General features: G+C 44.0%; 1 protein-coding gene across 2 annotated transcripts in view; it reads right to left on the bottom strand.

Moving 5' to 3' along the window:
• Window positions 1-2,197, bottom strand: part of U2AF1 (U2 small nuclear RNA auxiliary factor 1) — a 17,328-nt gene extending 15,131 nt beyond the window's left edge. For both annotated transcript variants that reach the window (XM_085297939.1, XM_085297937.1), the window contains exon 1: window positions 2,154-2,197. In XM_085297939.1, coding sequence (XP_085154065.1) covers window positions 2,154-2,197 — 44 coding nt within the window. The remainder of the gene's footprint in view (window positions 1-2,153) is intronic.
• Between the last annotated feature and the right edge of the window lie 15,402 nt (window positions 2,198-17,599).

Raw genomic sequence — 17,599 nt, 5'->3', positions numbered from 1 at the left:
GCGCCGGAGCGCTTCCGCCGCTCATTGGCGGAGCGCCGCAGGCCCCTTCCGCGGGTCCCCTCCCGCCGCGCGGCGGGCGCGCACAGGTCCCGCTGGCGCCACGCGGTGTCGTTGCGGCGCATGCGCAGTGCGCGCCGAGCGGGGTAGAGGGTGGCGGGCGTTGGAGTTGGAGCGGCAGCGCTTCCGCCCGAGGGGAGGGAGGAGCGGCGGTGCTGGCGGCAGGGCTCTGGCAGCCTCACGAGGAGCTGGCTCGCTGGCTCAAGGAAATGGGGAAGCGTCTGAGGAATTTTGAAGTACAGAGCTAAAGATGCGAAAGGTCTAATGGTGGCAGTCTGTGGAAAAAGTGATTGAGGCGGGACATGAAAGAAAGGCTCGGCGAGTCACTGCCGTCACAGGAGTAAATGTGACTGCAGGGGAGATGCAGATGCTGCTTAGAAGTAAAAGGGTCTTTCTGCATTAGTCATCCTTTCAAAGGACACTGAAAAGAAATCTGATTTAGACCTTTCCTATCATAACGTCCACTGCTGGAATAAAGTTACTGTTCAAAGGGCAGGAAGGCCCAGATATTTACAGTGGTACTGAAGGAGTTTAAACATGAGGACAATCAGTCGCAAAGAAAGATACCAACATTTTAATTAAAAGCAGAGTGGAGAGTTAGCAGTTGGACAAAGTTATTTCTGATCATTTTGGAGAGCTTCGTAGAATTACAGGCCAAAAAGCTGTAAATTTGAACCAAAGGAAGTGATACTAAAAAAGGAATAATACATCTAGATGACTATGATTTGATACAATCTAATCAGCTTTTGCAACAAAGGTGGTGTTACAGTCTGAAAGTCACTGTAGGGGAACAGAACGTCCTCATTTTAACCTCCCACCCTCCAATTCCTTTTCAGTTCATACTAGAGTGTGGTTACGCTGTTGTTATTTTTGGTAGATAAGCAACATAATGGCTAGTATTTGTGCTTTGACAGTAGTTTCCTCTGAAAGTCATAGCAATAATAAAAATAATTATTGTGAAGCCTCATACATGCGGCTGTGTTAAAGGAAGAGTAATTACAATACAGAAAACAAACACTAAGCACTCTGCACATATAGTTAAAATTCAGCTTTCAGTATTTTGGAATTCCCCACAACATTTGCAAGTATGCCTTACTTCACAGACCTGGGCTGTCCAACTGCAGCCAGTTCACCAGCGCAAGTGTTTGCTACATTGTGCCCTAACAGTACATTTGAGATCTAACATCACGTCCAGTTCTGAGGAAGTGAATTGAATGTTTATATTTCTGGCTGATTACATTTTTTTAAAAAAAAATGCATCAACTTTAAAAATGCATCAGCAATTTTAGTAATGTTTTAGTACCTTCACAATAGCTATACCCAGTGAAGTGAATTTATTTGCTTTCTTTACATTTGACAGCTGAACATGGAGATGTGAGTGTGTGTCAGTCAAACTAGTGGTCATCAGCAAGTGACCCATTAAGAAAACAAAAGGAAGTAAACTTGGCAAGAAATGAGGGGTAAATGCTAGAATTTTTAAATAATCTGAGTTTATGGAAATGCATTAGCTAGAAGTTTTTTCTCAGTTATATTTCCTCCTCACGTAGCAGCTGAGAGGCTTTGATGGATATAATGACTGTAAATACTGTATCAGTTGTGTAATTCCTATCAAATTTACATCTTTAAATAAAAATTTAAAAACTCAGCAAGCTCACAGCATGAATTATCATTTATATTTCTGAAGTGCTATTTACCTTGCAAGAACTTGAGGCAAAAACTACACTGATTATAAAAATGTGCTGAACTGTAGCCACCTGGTTTTCTGCTGTCAGTTCCAGACACTGTGTTCCTAGAAGTGTAAGGACCCTAACAGAGAGAGAGAAAAAAAAAAATCTTCCGATTTCTGTGACTTTGATATCAGCCCTTGGAGTTGCTCAGATTTGGCTGAGCCAAAGCCCCAACATAGGGCAGGAAGAGTCTTCCTGGACTCGTTTGTGTTTGAAGACTTGGTGAGTAGGAATCTTCAGATCTGCTCTTATCACAGAGCAGATGTTTTCTCCTCCTCAGCTGTTGCATGGCTTGCTATGTTTGTTTTGTACATACTGTTTTGGGATTGGAAGATGTCTACTGCTTTTTACTGGGATGCTTTTTACTACTCTTCACTGAGATGAGAAAAGATTGCTGCCAGAACTTCTGCCATGAACACACAAACTTCCTGGTGCCTTCCCTTTACTCCTCTCTGACTTCCTTACAAATTTGCAATTAGGACTCAGGTATTAGGAAGCAGAAATCACTGGTGAAATCTGATGAAATCTTATCTGTTAGAGAATGTACTTCATTTGCCTCAGTTAATCACTGTTTATCTGCCTCCTACCTAGAATTACTACTGGAGTATAAACTCACTAAACCAGCAGAAACCAGACCCTGCAAATAAAAGAATAAATTCCTGTTCATTTATTGAACAGAACTGACTCACTGAGTAGTTACATGAGTGCCAGTGCTAGCACAAGGGAAGGTCAGGACTATGCAGCTGTGGGTTGGGAAGATGGTGATGAAGGAGTGGGACAACACCTTTTAAATAGCAGTATGCTGTTAGGTCAGATCAGCCACCCGTTAGGAACCTGCTGTGAACCTTAACCTAGCCTGAGTAGTCAAGGTTGAACTACAACTACAATGAACTCTAACAAAGTAGAAGATCCTGGTGATTTTGCTTCATCACTAAAAGCAGCCTGTAATGTGACTGTTTTCACAGAGTATTCATTTTTATGTATTAAGCAGAACAAAATTATATTGATTTTAGCTTTAATGTATTCAACTGTTAAAGACTCCAGCTGATATAATATACCTGTTTCTTGTGGCAAAATTAAAATTTGTTTTCACTGTTCGAAATTCACTAGGTTCTTGCTCCTTACCTTGTAAAAACCTCCTTCACTTTAGATTTATCTTTTCTATAACTTGTACATGGTGTACTAGCATAAATAGCATGGTGTGCTATTGAGAGCAAAAAACGTTTTCCAAAGCATGGCCTTAACTTGTGAGTTCCAGTGTTGACATCTGTTAACAGTATCAGTGTTTCATAGCCAAGTAACAACTACTCCTATGTGTTAGAAATGTTCTCTTATACATGACGATCAGAAATCTTACGATGCCTCCAGCACAAGCAGATTCCTAGAATAATGCATTAGGAGTAAAAGCTGAAAGACAGAAAATTGCACATAATTCTGTTTTGTGACTAGGAATCTGTCCTGATATGTTAATGGTTGCCTGGGTAACTGTCCTTGAATAATAATATCATCTTTTTTCTGTCTAATGAGATAATAATCCTAGGACTAGGACTCTTCAGGTCATCCAACTGTTGAGAAATAAACCCACTCACATTTTTCCCTTCTTTTTCTTCACAGTCCTCTGTACCACGGTGCCTCTTGCACTGGGGACAGTGGTGTCTGTCCCCACCAGAACTTTATAAACTTCCAACTCTTTCTGCTTTGTATTCTTCCTGGGCTCAGTGTGCCAGCACTAGGCCCAGCACCAGAACACAGCAGAACAGGAGGGTGCTGTCCCTGCACAGTACTTCAATGTACTGTAATTGCAGCCAGACTGTTCACATCTTCCCTCTACTGGTATCTAAGAATGAATTAAGAAATGAAAAAATGTCTTTTTGTGTGTGAGCTTGTGAAATGTCAACAAATTTGTGATTAATCCAATGTCAAAGAGCCAGAATTAGAGATGTTTTCAATATTGCAACTGCTTTAGAAGTAGGGTATTTTGCCCTTGTGTTAGTCTAGCAGAACCATTATTGGAAGAAAGATCTGCTGCAGTACATCTGCCTAACTGAACAGCAGCAGCTTGGACAGAGGCTGTTAACACTGGAGGCAACATTACATGTACATCGTACATGTATGATGAAGATAAAAGATTGCTGTCGGGGCAGGTTTAGCTCAGCTGGTTAGAGCGTGGTGCTGCTAATGCCAAGGTCATGGGCTCAATCCCTGTATGAGGCTATGCTGAGGGTTGGACTAGATGATCTCCAGAGGTCCCTTCCAACCTTACCATTCTATGATTCTCAGCAACTGTATTACTAAGAACATATTAGCTTGCTCAGGTCTCGGCTTCCTAAAGTGACTTCATGTTGCATACAGGGACAAGCTGAGAGGGGCAGAAACTAGGAAGCATCAAAAGAGAGGGAGAGAGAAGAAGAACCTTTAATGTTGACTGCACAACTGTAAAGGTGGGGGGGAAATTATGAGCCAAAAAAGGTACAGGAAACGTGAAGAAAAGAAGTATCCACAGAGATGTAGGGATGAAAGGCAGAAGTCCATGTATCTCTTTGTTATTACACCTAAAATCTAAAAATATCTAAAATTTAGACCAGGATATTTGCAAGATTGAGGACAGGGAACTTCTTGGATGCTTTATGCATGCCCTCCACTTGCACAGGACTGTTTGAGACAGTGACTCATTGCAGGCTACTCCCCTGAACAAGTTGTTTTGATTTCTACTGGGTTAAATGCTCTCACACATGTCCCTTAGTTTTGTTCGGACTTCTAAGGCCCAGTGTCATCACTGGATACCAACTAATATATGATGAGGAGAAAACAGTGCTACTCAAGTTTAGTTTCCTCATTTGCCAAACAAGGAGAGAGAAAGGAGTGAGAAAGAAAAATAAGGTGATCAGGAGGCATTTGTTTTTAAGAGAGAAACTGAGCAGGGAGAAAAGGAGTAATAAAAATGGTTGTGAAATGAAAGACACTAATGCTTGGATGTAGAAAAAGAGACTAAAACAGACACAGGAACACTTTCTAAAGCACAGTACCTACAATACTTAATTCATTCACTGGAGTTTAACACCTTCTTGTCCCTGTTCAGAAATCCATGTGTCACTTAAAAAGATGCATGGAGTTCTAGGCCAGTGCACAGGACTTGGTTTCTCCCTTTAAAGTGATTTCACCAACAGTGTGTGTGCAGGGATAATTAGTAATCCACAGCCAGCAAATCCTTTGAACAATTTGACCAGCTCTCTGCTTGATACAAGACACAACAACAGTAAGGGAAGGAGAATAAGAAGTCATCTTGTGTACACGAGAACAAAACTGTAGCTAGTAATCATATCTAATCTATCTCTGTGTCTAATCACCATGGGTATGTAATCAGATCTTATCAAAGATCCTTAATTATAGCTACCCAAGTAAATGTAACACAGAACAGCACAGAGGAGTGAAATCTTTGTAGCCATGTTGTCCATACGTGTCTGGAGGAGGAGGAGTGTGTCTGATGCAAACCGATTGTGCCTTGGTTTCATTTATCAGGAATGATACATACAGGAATGGGCAACAGTGTCATTTAGCATATAGGGACGGAGCCCCTCTTTGTGTTTTCCTGATCACTCACCGTTCAGCGCAGGGCATCATCAGCAGTGTTAGGGCACTGCTTTGATGCTGTGGGTTAAGATAAATTTAACTAGTCAGATGTGATTGAGAGATTTCAGAGAACAATCAGTGAAGGGATGAATAGCAAGAAAGAGAAGAGGAAATACTGAGGAGAGAAGCAGCATTAGAGATGCAACTATGCAAAGACTCCAAAGCATGGGTGAGAGATTTGGGTGTCTTATATAGGTTTTCCCTTGGGGAGTTTTTGAGAGACAACCTCTGATTAGGAACATTGCTGATTCATTTAATGTTGCTATTAGGAAGTGCCTTACAGCTGAAGAATGGGAAAATTAATAATGCTGGAGGATGCTGACTTTTAAGTTCAACACATTATTCGATGTTGTGTTTAGCACTTCGGTCCTGGATGCCCCAGCTGGAATCAAGACCCTCATTATGCTGTCTCCTTTACATAAAGGGCCCCCTCTCCCTGCCCAGAGGAGCTTACAAGCTGATTACAATGCCATCCTCCTCCTTTTACAGAGGAGACATAGAAATCAGATGATTTGCCTAAGACCAAACTAGCAAGAGCAAGCAAGATGTGCAGGATGGGCAGGAGATGTTCAGAGTCAAGATAAGAAGTTAGACAGAGGCCTAGCAGTTCAAATGGAGGGAGGGTTCACCAAGCCCAGTGGCAGGGAGGTGTTGCATCCAGCCTGTCCAATTCCAAACTGCACTGTGCAGGCATTACACACTCTTGCTGCATTTGCTCCATCTCCTCACATGCGAAGTGGCAGGACCTCTTACCACCTAGTGAGGGTGAGGAGCCCTGGAGAAGAACTTAGACCTGACCCTGCTGCCCAGGGGACAGACACTGCAACATCCTCCAGGCAGCCATGAGTACTGGTGTGTTTGTGGCTTCCCCTCACTCATGTCCCCTCTGTGCCAAGAGAGAGACAAGTACATCCAATTCCCAAGACTGCAGCCCTATGTCTACCTCATCCAGAACCACTTTCTTAAGCTACATTTTAGGTACTCCATCATTTATACTTTTCCTTTCTAAGGTCAAGCAAGCCATCTGCAACACCCAGCAGGAAGCTGGAGCCCAGTGACCATGGGTCTGTTTCTCTCTCTCTGCTCCTTTCTTGCTGGGTAGTGTCACTCATTTCACTCAATGCCATTTCCCTAGTTCCCTGCTTTTCTATTTTTGGCCCTTTTCTTTGTTCCATTTATCATCCCCCAGAGTAATTTGATTTCTGTGAGTCTTCTTTTCCCATAGCTTCCCCTAGTCCCCTTTCTAGGCAGAGCTTCAAGTTTTGTTCAGGTTATGTGCCAGCCTGACCCTGAGGAGAAATCAATACAGAGAGTGGCAGCACTGACCTGTCAGGAGAGCACCAGGAAGGCAGTTTTCCCAAAGTGAGGCTCAGCCCTTGCCCTCTGGCTGTGCTGACATTTTCCCCAAATGTGGACAACTCAGCTGCATCCCTGCGCTGTGACAGTGGGGAGAGAGTATGCCTTTTCTTCCTTGGAAAAAAGAAGGAGAAAAAAACAACAACGATACAACTTTTTTCTTACACTCACAATGCCTGCTTCTGGGAACAGTTCTGGCTCCCCTGTCTTTCTCCTCTTTTCCTAGCCTTTTAAAATGCTGCTCTAAGGCCTGCTCCTGATGGGATATCCACCTTTCTCCTGTCTTTCTGCATGGAGACTCTACCTCATTGATAAGGCCAGCAGGACTGGCTGGAAAGTAATGAAAGTCAGTCTGATGAGCAAATCCAACTGGTTCTTTGAGAGAAATCACTCTTTGTCCTTTCCTGGGCAGTGTTTGAATGGAGCGTTTTGTGGGAGAAGCTGATCCCTTTGCACCCCCCCACCCAGTGAGCTCAGATAGTCTTGAAGTATCTTGGAATATTTTTTCCAAGATACTCTTGGAAAACTTCTCTGGCTATCACCTGCTGTCCCCAAGCATTTATGGCAGTAAAGTTTGAGAGGACAGCTAAGCAGTGAAGCAGATTTTGGTGGAAATCACCAAATATGGAGAGAGCTTGATCAATCATACTCCTCTGTTTTGTGGTGGGAAGTTGTGGATCTCTGCTTTTGTCTGTTACACCCTTGGTTATAGTGGTTTGAACCACTCCCCCAAATTCAGACCCTGAATGTGAAGCAGGAGCTCGCTGATAAGGCTATGGGAACTGATTCATATGTATTAAAAACAGCCTCTAGCTCCCCATGAAGGACTGTTCTGTATGTGTGACTGCATGCACTGAGGTGCTAGCACAAACACTGAAACATCTATGTCCTCCATGCTGCTAACTTACAGGGTTGTGGTGGAGAGCAGGTTCATGCAGGCTCTTCTGTGGCTGCATTTTTATCATGAGGAATCAATCTATGCTGAAAACACTGGGAATCTCCTTCCTGTCTGGAGGAGGATGGCCTGGCTTCTGTGAAGTGAAAGAAAAAGCATATTCCCACGAGAGAGCAAGAACAGGGCATGCATGCATGGTCCCCCTTGCTCCTCCCAGTACACTCACAGCCTCCCACCTTTTTGGCTCAGGGGACTGCCTGAGTCTCTTGTGCTTTATCAGTTAGTACCCCTTATTAGATATCTCCCCCAAGCACTTTTTTCAGTCTCCCCTTGAGCCTGTGCAAGCTCTTTGCATACACACTGTTCTCTGGAAAGGAGCTTGCAGGTCTACTTATTGCATCATTTTGTTTGTTTGCAGCCTGGCTCCAACTGACTTCATTTGATTATGGTTTCCTGATGAAGCATGAACCTCACCCATGGTGTATGGGGCAGGTTTCCTTGCACCCCTCCCAATGCTTATCTTGTTCAATGTCTTATACTGATCTGATGGTGTAGTAAGTGGATTGAACTTGCTAAAATGACTGTGTTAATGAGTCATTTTAACTTGCAGTTGCATTTTGCAAGGGGCAATGAGGCTGCACTGCACAGATGGGAGTGGAAGACGGAGTGTAAGATTTCTCCCTTTCTGTGGCAGCAAAGTTGTTCTGCTCAAGCCTGTCATGGGACTATACCCTCACAGTAGAGCTTTTTTTTATCAGCGAATATTAAACCTAAAAATAGCAGGTTTCTTTGCAAGTGAAGTAGAATAGGAATAAGAGAGCAAGTTGCTGTAGATGGGGTGACCCCCCCCCTGCATTTATTCCATTTGCTCTCTGCAGGTCGAATTATGTTCACATCTCCACATTCACAAAAAATCAGCATGCTAGATTTGTCCTGAAGTACATTTACAAATAATATTTTGTTTAGAAAAAAAGCCCCGTCATAACAGTCTGCAAAAAGGAGAGGTACAATACACCTACATTAAGCTTCCTTCTGCTTCCTTTTGTCAGATGAACCTCCCACCAAATCCAGTGGGAGTTCTCCTGAATCAGAAGTGATTAAGAAGTGCAGATAAAGAGATTGTGCCAGTTATCAGTGTGACAGATGTACTGAATTGATACTCTTTTTTGGATCATTGGAACCCTAGATTTGGCAGAGATGCAGACTGATGTGCAGGCATATATGCCTCATGACAGTAGACATGCTCTTCTTAGTAACTTTTCACAGAAAACAGACCCCTGAATCCAAAGGGACTGTGGATGACCAGTTAAGAGCTGCTGCTCTATATCATGGATGCAGAGTCTCAGTTGAGCCTGTATTTGCTTTGCTGTAGCTCCCTCCGGTGGCTAACAGTTAAAGAGCTCACACAACACAGCACTAAAAATCATTCGCAGAAAGTGAGCTGGCCATAATCTAGGGCAGCATTTCCCAGCTCAACCCTGCTAACTATATCAGGTGGTCGGGATGAGCCATGAGGGAACAACAGAGCATGCTTATGTGACCTAGTGCAGGATGGTGGCAGCAGTCCCAAGAAGTGCTGTTTAGCTGCTCTGCTGCAGAATCAGAAGAGTCCCTTTAATAAAGAGGTGTGCCCAGATGAATTTGTCTATCCTCCCCTTTTGTGAGCTGGAGCATCCTGTGGGCAGAGCATCACAGTACAGCAAGGATCCTGATTCTGGTTTGCAGTCAGCTTGGCCAGGGTGGACTTTGGGATCATTGCATTGCTCCCAACACTGTGTTCACAGAGAGGTGGCATGGGCCATGCTAGGAGACCCCAGCTGGCTGAATTTCACATGTTAAGCATGAAACTCACTCCTGTGGTGTCTACCTCACCCTCTTCTGCCATGTGGCCTGTACCTGATGCAGTTGCCGCACAGGTACTGCTGTCTTTGGCCCTGCATTGGGACTCCATCTGCAGGAGATGGAGGGAACAGGAGAGAGCCTGTGACAATACACAGCATCTGGAGAAGCTTACTCTTCTGAGTCTCTGCTGGTGTGTGAATTGAGGTGCCAAGGTCTATTGTGTCACCACCTGAGTAAACAGAAGAAGCTGTGTGTTCATCAGATGAAGCTGAGAGAGCCTAGTGTATCATTTGGGAGGTTTGGAGACCATAGGTTAGATCTTGCAGGGGACAGAAGATGCCTGTGAAGAGTGTTAAATGTAGGATCCACTTTGGGAGAAGGAGGGCTGGCTTAGGAAAAGCTGCTTGAGGCTATATCAGCATGGGGTCACTTAGGGAAGTACTACTAGACCAGTGAGGTGAAGTCTACAAGGAAGTTCTGGTGTAGAAAGAAGAACGGGATGGTTGCAGGGAGCTCCTGAGAGGGGATGGAGGTGTGACACCCCAGAAGCTTATGAGAGGAAAACAGGACCTCCTTGCCTTATGTTGTGGGCTTGACCTAAAGAAGCTATAGTGAGTGATCTCTGTTTTCTTAGCTCCCTGCAGAGACCTACAGCAGCAGACAGCCTTGCCGAAGCAAGTGGGCTGCTATGGAGCCTGCTTGCAACCGCTTTCTCTTCATAAGGGGCCCAGAGCTGGGCAAGGCAGGCCACAGTTTTGCCATCGGACGATAGTCTCCACCTGCTCTTTGTCCCCATAGCTCAGCTTCCAGGGGTTCCCTCTGCCCTACACAGTCTCACTGTCAAGGTATCTGCACTGCAGTGTGCTTGCCCTGCCTTCACACCAGTAGTTCCCCCAGTGTTAACAAGAGGCTGGGACCAGGCCTGGTCAGGCTGTGATGTGTATGTAGTGTGGATGGCAGACAAGCCTGGATGTGAGGATGTGTTTGTAGCCTGTTTCAGAGTGGCTAAAGACAGAGAAGGAGATTTACTATGTAAAAGTGATGGCAGCACAAACCAACTGGCAAACAGACTCTAAGGGATATCGTGAAATGAAGGCCGAGGTCAATCTGCCATTTCTCCTCTGCTAGCCTTGCCCTTCAGAGGCCGGACAAGCTACCACAAGTGTGCTGACGCATGCTGAAGTCAAGCTGTGGGCTCTTTATAACGCAGGTGCCAGAGTCAAACTGCTTATTTTCAAAGCAAGAAGCACTAATCCTGTAAAAATATTATTTTCAGTTACGACTTGCAAAATGGCTGATGCAGATCTAATCCGTTTGTTTAGTGAGTGCTGTGAAAGCACAAGCATCAAAGCTACTGTCTCACGCAGCTGAGCAGCTGGGTTGCCTTGCGTGAATTTTTTTCATTGTTGCTTTAGTGCTTAATTTCAGGGCAGTAACTGCAAGAGAATAACAGACTTTGCTATCACCTGACCAAGGAACTGAGCAGGCTTAAAGAAAAACATCAGTGTTGTTAAGGCTAAGTTATTTGTTATCTTAAAGCATTTCCTTGGAGGTTAGTGAGAAATATTACTGTTCATAACATCATCCTTAAAAACTGACCCAGCAGAGCCCTTTTTCCCACCTGTTTTTTCAGACCCCACTATGGCTATGGTCAGTTGTATTTACAGTGCTAGTTGTATTTACACTGCTAGAGTACTACTAGACAGTTATCTTCCTCAAATATTAAAATCTATGTAAAATAACCACAGTAAGAACATTAGTTTCTGCTTTCCTGGTATCAGACAGAGAGAGAGCTGGAATGTGACAGTATCTTGAAAAGAGAAACTGAAGCCTGCCAGAACAGTGTAGTTGTAGCAACAACATAGCTCAGGGGCTGAGAACCTGACTGTTAAGACACTTGGCTAATCCTAAATGAGAGAGGCTTTCGTATCCCTTCACTGATGCTGATGAAAAGGTTTATACGATTGCATCTCTTGTCACCTGGAACAGCCTACCTATAGCCCCTGGCACTCATTTAGTTCAGATGTAAGCTTCCGATCTTAGTTCAGTAGCCCATATTGCCTCTTGTTGTATTTCAACTGCTAAAAGCTTCCCTGTGGGTTTGGTGGAGGAGTCTGGGCAGCTGCCTGTGGTGGGCTGGCAGCTGCAAAGGGACCTGGGAGGTCCCTTGCTCAGCTGTCAGCTCAGCGCTCCACCCCAGCTTTGAGTCTGGAGAAATCCTCCCACTTTGTCCCTGAGAGACTTCAAGGATGGGCCATGAGCACGTTACAGTATGTAGGAAACTTTACAGTGATGGCGTTTCAGTCCCAGCGAGATGATTTTCTAGATCCCAATGGTTTTCCAGATCCCATCTACTGCAGAAAAAGGCCAGAAATGTGCTCCTATATTCTCCTTAACAAAGCAAGATAAAATTTCTTCTCATGCTTGAAGATGCACTCAGACTGAGGGGAGCCTGCATCAAAGGGCTTCCAGTCTTTACCTGAATCCTTGGCTGTGTTTGAGGTCCCTCCATGGACTTGACGCATCTCTAGGGAAGAGGGTATCATCCAGAGGCTGATAGAGGCTGACTCTAACCTGAACCAATGTGGGACATGGTGTGACTTCATTTATTTGAAAATGGCTGAATTGTTGGCCCGAGAATGATACTTCTTTGCTACCATTTTTAAAAGAACAGTACAAAAGGTCCTTATGGAGAAAGTGTCATTTGCAGTATGGAAACAGAGTGTTTGTCACCTTGAAATGGATGTTGGGGGAGTTATCCCCATGAGGTGAAGGGAGATTGCTGATACATCTTGGTAAAAAGCTGGTATATCTTGGTAAGGGGATTAAAACAGACCACATTTATTCTTTGGGATGGCTGAACAGCAGCAGACACCTATCCAAGCCATTTTCTTTGCACTTTTGCATGCTTGCTCTCTCTACCTTTCTTTCCTGTCTCTCTCAACAAATCAGCAGATACAATAAGCACCCTAAGGCAAGATACATGGCACTTTAATCAGTATGCCAGTGCCTACAAAAGAACATATTTGTTTTTTTCCCTCATATCAACTGCTTTCCTAAGCATTTGCCCTCACTGGAATGTCATAGGAATTTTGTTGTACAGTGTTTCTAGACCAGAATTGTTTTAAAGTCACAGCTGCAGAAACGTCCTGTTAGCACTGCTTGTTTTTTGAGCAGGTGTGTTGATGCAGGCTCGTTAAAAGCTGCTATTGATTTATACATTCTGGTAAACAGCTGCATTAATAGGGCTGACACATACAGTTGTCCTTCTTCCTTGATGGGTTAGATTTTGTGGGTCTGGTCCTGAGCACTCATACAACCCAGTGAAAGGGCCAGGAAGTAAAAAGAGAGATTTCTGCTCAGTCCGTATTTCCTGGTGATTCGTCATCCTCAGGCTATCTCTAACTGGTCCTTTCTGTGACCAGTTGAGCATAGATTGCCTTCTCTACCATATATCTGTGGGTGGAGGTGGAACAGGCTTGCAAATATGTCTCTCATTTGGGGGCTTGTGTGCCAATCCCTCTTCCAGTGTGCAGTGTCTGGGATGTTGCCCTAAAGCATACTGCTTGCCAGTAGCGTGTAGAAGTCCATCCAAGAACAGAGCTGCCAGTAAGGCCCCCTCCCATCTCGGCCCCCTTTTGCAAAGGCATAATGCCAGATATAGCATGAGATGTGTGTGCCACTTTTGGGGTAGTGGAGGACTTGGTACAAAGGCTCTGTAACACACAGGAGAACTTGAACCTTCCAGCCCACGAATGCAGCCACACTTAGAGAGCCGAGAAGGGCTGCAGCTGCATACTTCAGCTCTGGCCTTTACACACTGTAGAGCCTAAACTTGACAAATTCAGTCTAAATCTGAAGGTCATTTATATAGTTTTGTTCTGGTGTTGAGATTCTGTTCACACTTGGAAGGGTTCAGCTTTGGCTGTTTGGCCCAGGGAGATGCACTCAGCTTGATGAACAAACATGCAGGGGGAAGCCTACACCAGTCCTAACCTTAGAAGACTACTGTTATTTTGAAGGTGGTATGCTACAAAGGGGTGAAAGGTATTAAGTTAAAAAGTGGCGAAACAGGGCAACAGCATCTGTGAAATCTTGACTCCTTCCTTTGCACTTCCTTTCACATAGCTGATAATGATGCTTCCCTTTCTTTGCCTACCTGTGCCAAGTATTAAAAGAATGTGGCACAATGTCTTGGGACTGCTTAGGAAAATCTAGTTATCTGTGGGCCAGGATCAGCTGTAAGATGAGAGCTTTGAAAATCAGGCCTTGGTTTAAAGGTGAAAATGAAAGCTGAGGTCATTTGAAAATGAGCACCTGTGTTCTTATTATGTAGAGAATAATGTTGATAGAGCAAGTTGATGGGAAAGATGAGATTCCTGACAGGCTAAGTTAGGTCATCTAGTGGGCAGTTTGAGTGCTGGTACTTTTCAGAGGTTCAAAGAAGTCTTTGTGACTGAAAACTGTAACAAAGATCCTTTTGATCTTCCTCCAGAGCTAGACAAATTTCAGACCCTAGAGTATGTTTTACCTGAGTGCTTTGTAAAGGAAAGGCCAGCCCTACAATGTGATGTCCTATGGGAATAGATGCTAAAAGGATGTAGAGCATACTGTGATTTCAACCAAAGACTGCACATTGCTTCTGATATGCTGTGAACACATTGGAAAAATTGCCTGCACTACAGTTTATGGAAATAACAAAGCACTTGCCAACTGTGCTGTGTAAGCCATGAGCAGCCATGTCAAAATCCTTGCAATAACATTCACAGAAGGTCATTTTTTTTCAGGGGAATGCTTCTTCTATTTTGTATGAAGACATTTACTACATAGCATTAAAAGGCCTGAAATTTTACTTACATGGCTTGAAATTCTCAGGCTCTGTGAATCCCAAAGGGGGGAAGAAAACCATGAACCTCTAGTTAGCCCAGTAAGCTAACCCAGTAGGTTAACCCAGTAAGGCTGTCCTCATTTTTGCAGAGATACATCTCAGTCTCCTTTCATGCTGTTGATTACAGTAGGTACTCTCTTTGCTGATAGTTTTCAAACAAACTGGATCCTTGGAAGTTAAAGACAACCCAGCCCTCTGAATCAGAACAAGCATTTGAAATGAACTGGAGTAGCTACGGCAACGCGCATCAATTGATTCATTCACAGTTGCATTCTTTTACAAATATAGATGAAACTCCTGTCTTCAGAAAAACATAAAACCCCAAGTTCCAAAAGTAGGTGGGAGGAGAGGAGGAACAGAGTGCTCAGGGACTGGCATGAGGGCTAGTGTTAGCAAGTGCAGGTTTGGACGAGCAGAAGAAAGGGTGCTGGGTGCCCATGCTGGGTCGTGGGGTCCTCGGGAATGTCTCTTCCTTTAGGAAGTGCTTCATTCCCTCTCTGTGGACCACTTTCTTTACTCCCCTTCTGGGGGGAGCACAGTGAACAGTAAGCAGATCCAGTACTATAGCCAACGTGATCGTGCCTTTTTTGCTTTCCAGTGTAACGAGTACCAATCTCCGACTGTCTCCTCGCAGATAAGACCATCGCCTCAGGGAAGTATGCACCCTCCTAGAGAGGAATAAAGCTGACAAAGACCACAAGCCAGAACACATTTTGTTACTACAAGGCAAAAAGTTACTCTTTGCCTTCTTTCTCTCTTGCCTCTTGCTCTCAGGACATCCCAGGACAGGAGCAGGCTTCCAGTACAGACTGGGACAGTAAAAGAGAAGATTGTCACAACAGGGCCACGAAAGCAGCCCAATCTTTATGCCCTTCATAAGATAGTCTGATTGCTACAAAGTGTGAAGGCAACAAGCTCCTTTGAAATGACATCTTTTTAGGTACTTTGAAATGGGACCGTATTGCAACACAGGCCTGGAGAAAGAGTGAACAGTTTTGGCAGAAGATTTTAATCACTCAGTGCAGAAATACACAGAGATATCCCAATGAATGACACTGAGAGACACAGCAACAGAGCTGCACAAAACTTTGGTGTGAGTGAAGAAGGTGGGAGGCAACCATGTGGTGGCAAAACAGTACGTAGCACTGGAAGGTCACTTCTCAGGTAGCACAAGATTGTCGTTTAGAGCATTCTTGTGATGCTGTAGTTGGAGAAAGAATACCAAAGAGTTGGGCAAGATTATTTAGTGCAAATTTTTATTTGCTGATCTGATAAAATGTCATCAAAAGCCTCCAGAACAGTTCTCCTATAACCACAGCCACTCATAAAGTGCATTATTTAAACTTTTATAAGTAAGCATCACTACTGGATCACTGAAAAGCTCCTGTGTGATCTACAGGTCATTGTATCACTCTTATAAGTGGAAAATATTATGCAAGGTCTTGTGTGTTTGCATGCTGTGACTTCAGGTTTCAGGCCTGAAATTTAAAAGTCATTGCTGTAAAATTCCCTCCTATTATTACACCCAGAGTTGCAACTCCCCTCTTTATGCCACTCCTCCCTGTTATGAAAGGGAAAATTCTTATTTTTCTTTTATTCAACAGCCATAGTGACATTTTTTCTGTTTGTTTTCCCTCATGATATTTGGTTCCTCTGGCTATGACCTTTTGACCAAGTGTGTAAAGCATCTGGGAGAAAAAGCAAAGTCAAAAGAGGGATTGTTTTAGACTGGAAATGCTGCAACAGTCTTAATGATAATCTTAATTTACACACTGCAGAGCCTTGGTCATTGGTGTTGCGTCAGCTAGCTGAAGCGTGTTCCTGCCTGCTGTTTCTGAGCGTAATGCTGTCCTATGAGGATAAGAGTTTGAGAAATGTGATGCTCCTCAGCTTGATTATCCCTTAGTCTGCAGTCTTCTCCCCAGGAGTGTGCTCCAGTCACTGGCCTGTGCGCTCTGTTTACCTTGCAAGATAATAAGGAACATCAAGGGGATAGCTGGCTCATACCAACTGCTTTCCCTCCTCTGGTGATGCAAAGCAACCGTAAACTCACAGCGCGTAACAACTGAGAACTGCTGAGAGCGAGCCTTTGCGTTTTTAATGCGCGCACACAGTGACGCATGCAGAGGCCGTCTCAGCATTTTGTACGCCAGCCTATCACGCTAATCTTTTTGCTGCTAGCCTCCACCGCCCTCATACTAATGCTCGTCCCCGCATGAGCGCGCACAAACTCGGCAAGAGGATTTCAGAGCAGCTTAGGCAAATGGTTCATTAGGGTCTTTCTCTGCCAAGTGATGTTTTTCTAAGGTTCCCATCACTGAGCTACTGTAAAAATAAATTCTCCAAGTTACCAGACAGCTGCCACCGTAACAGACTCATTTGGCATTCAGGCATAAGGAACTAGGAATTGTTATCCCATCAAGAGCTAGTTTTTATGCTTTCTGCTGGATTAGGTAGACATAGTGAGTTCCTTCTGGTCAGAGGATGTAGGAACTAAGCCTCCTTAAAAGCTGCATTCCTCTTTTGTATTTCTCTTCAATGTAGGGAGATTTGCAGGTCCTATGGTCGTGTACAGCTCCTTCTGGACCTGATAGAGGCTCAAAGAAATTATACACCTCAGTGAATAACTTAATAGTTCCCTGTTAAAGGATGTACTCCCTCACAGTAGAATCTGAATACCAACTGTGTTTGTACAGGAGGTGTGGGATTGCAGTGTGTTATCTAATTGGACTTTAAATAACCTCATTATACATCTGTGTATAGGCTGTGTACACACAATAGCTGGTGGAGAATCACGTATGTTTTTGCTTCTGTAGTACCAACAGGTTGCTCTGCACCTTTTTCTCTCAGTATTATAACTTGCCTGCCAAAACCTTACTTCATCAGCATCCCTTTTATATCCGATCTTAACTTCCTACTCTGTTTACCAATCTCCATGATCACTCTACCACCAAAACCACAGCTCAGTTCCCAGTGCCAGTCTATACCTGGGCACAAAACAACTACTCTCAGGCTTGTTCTTAAGGAATTAGCTGCAGCATCACCTGCACCTAGGCAATTTATTGAGCTTTCCTGGGTGATTTAACAAGTCATGCAATAATATCTACCCTTACCTTAGTGTCTAGCATTCTGCCACCAAGCCCTGCTCATAGAGTGAAAAGCAGACTCAAACAAGCACTAGACGATTCACTGCAAAGTTACCAA

This window comes from Rhea americana, unplaced genomic scaffold (assembly GCF_003343005.1).
Source record: "Rhea americana isolate MKP2758 unplaced genomic scaffold, rheAme1 scaffold_132, whole genome shotgun sequence".
Taxonomy (NCBI): Eukaryota; Metazoa; Chordata; class Aves; order Rheiformes; family Rheidae; genus Rhea; species Rhea americana.
This window is presented reverse-complemented; position numbering and strand designations above follow the sequence as displayed.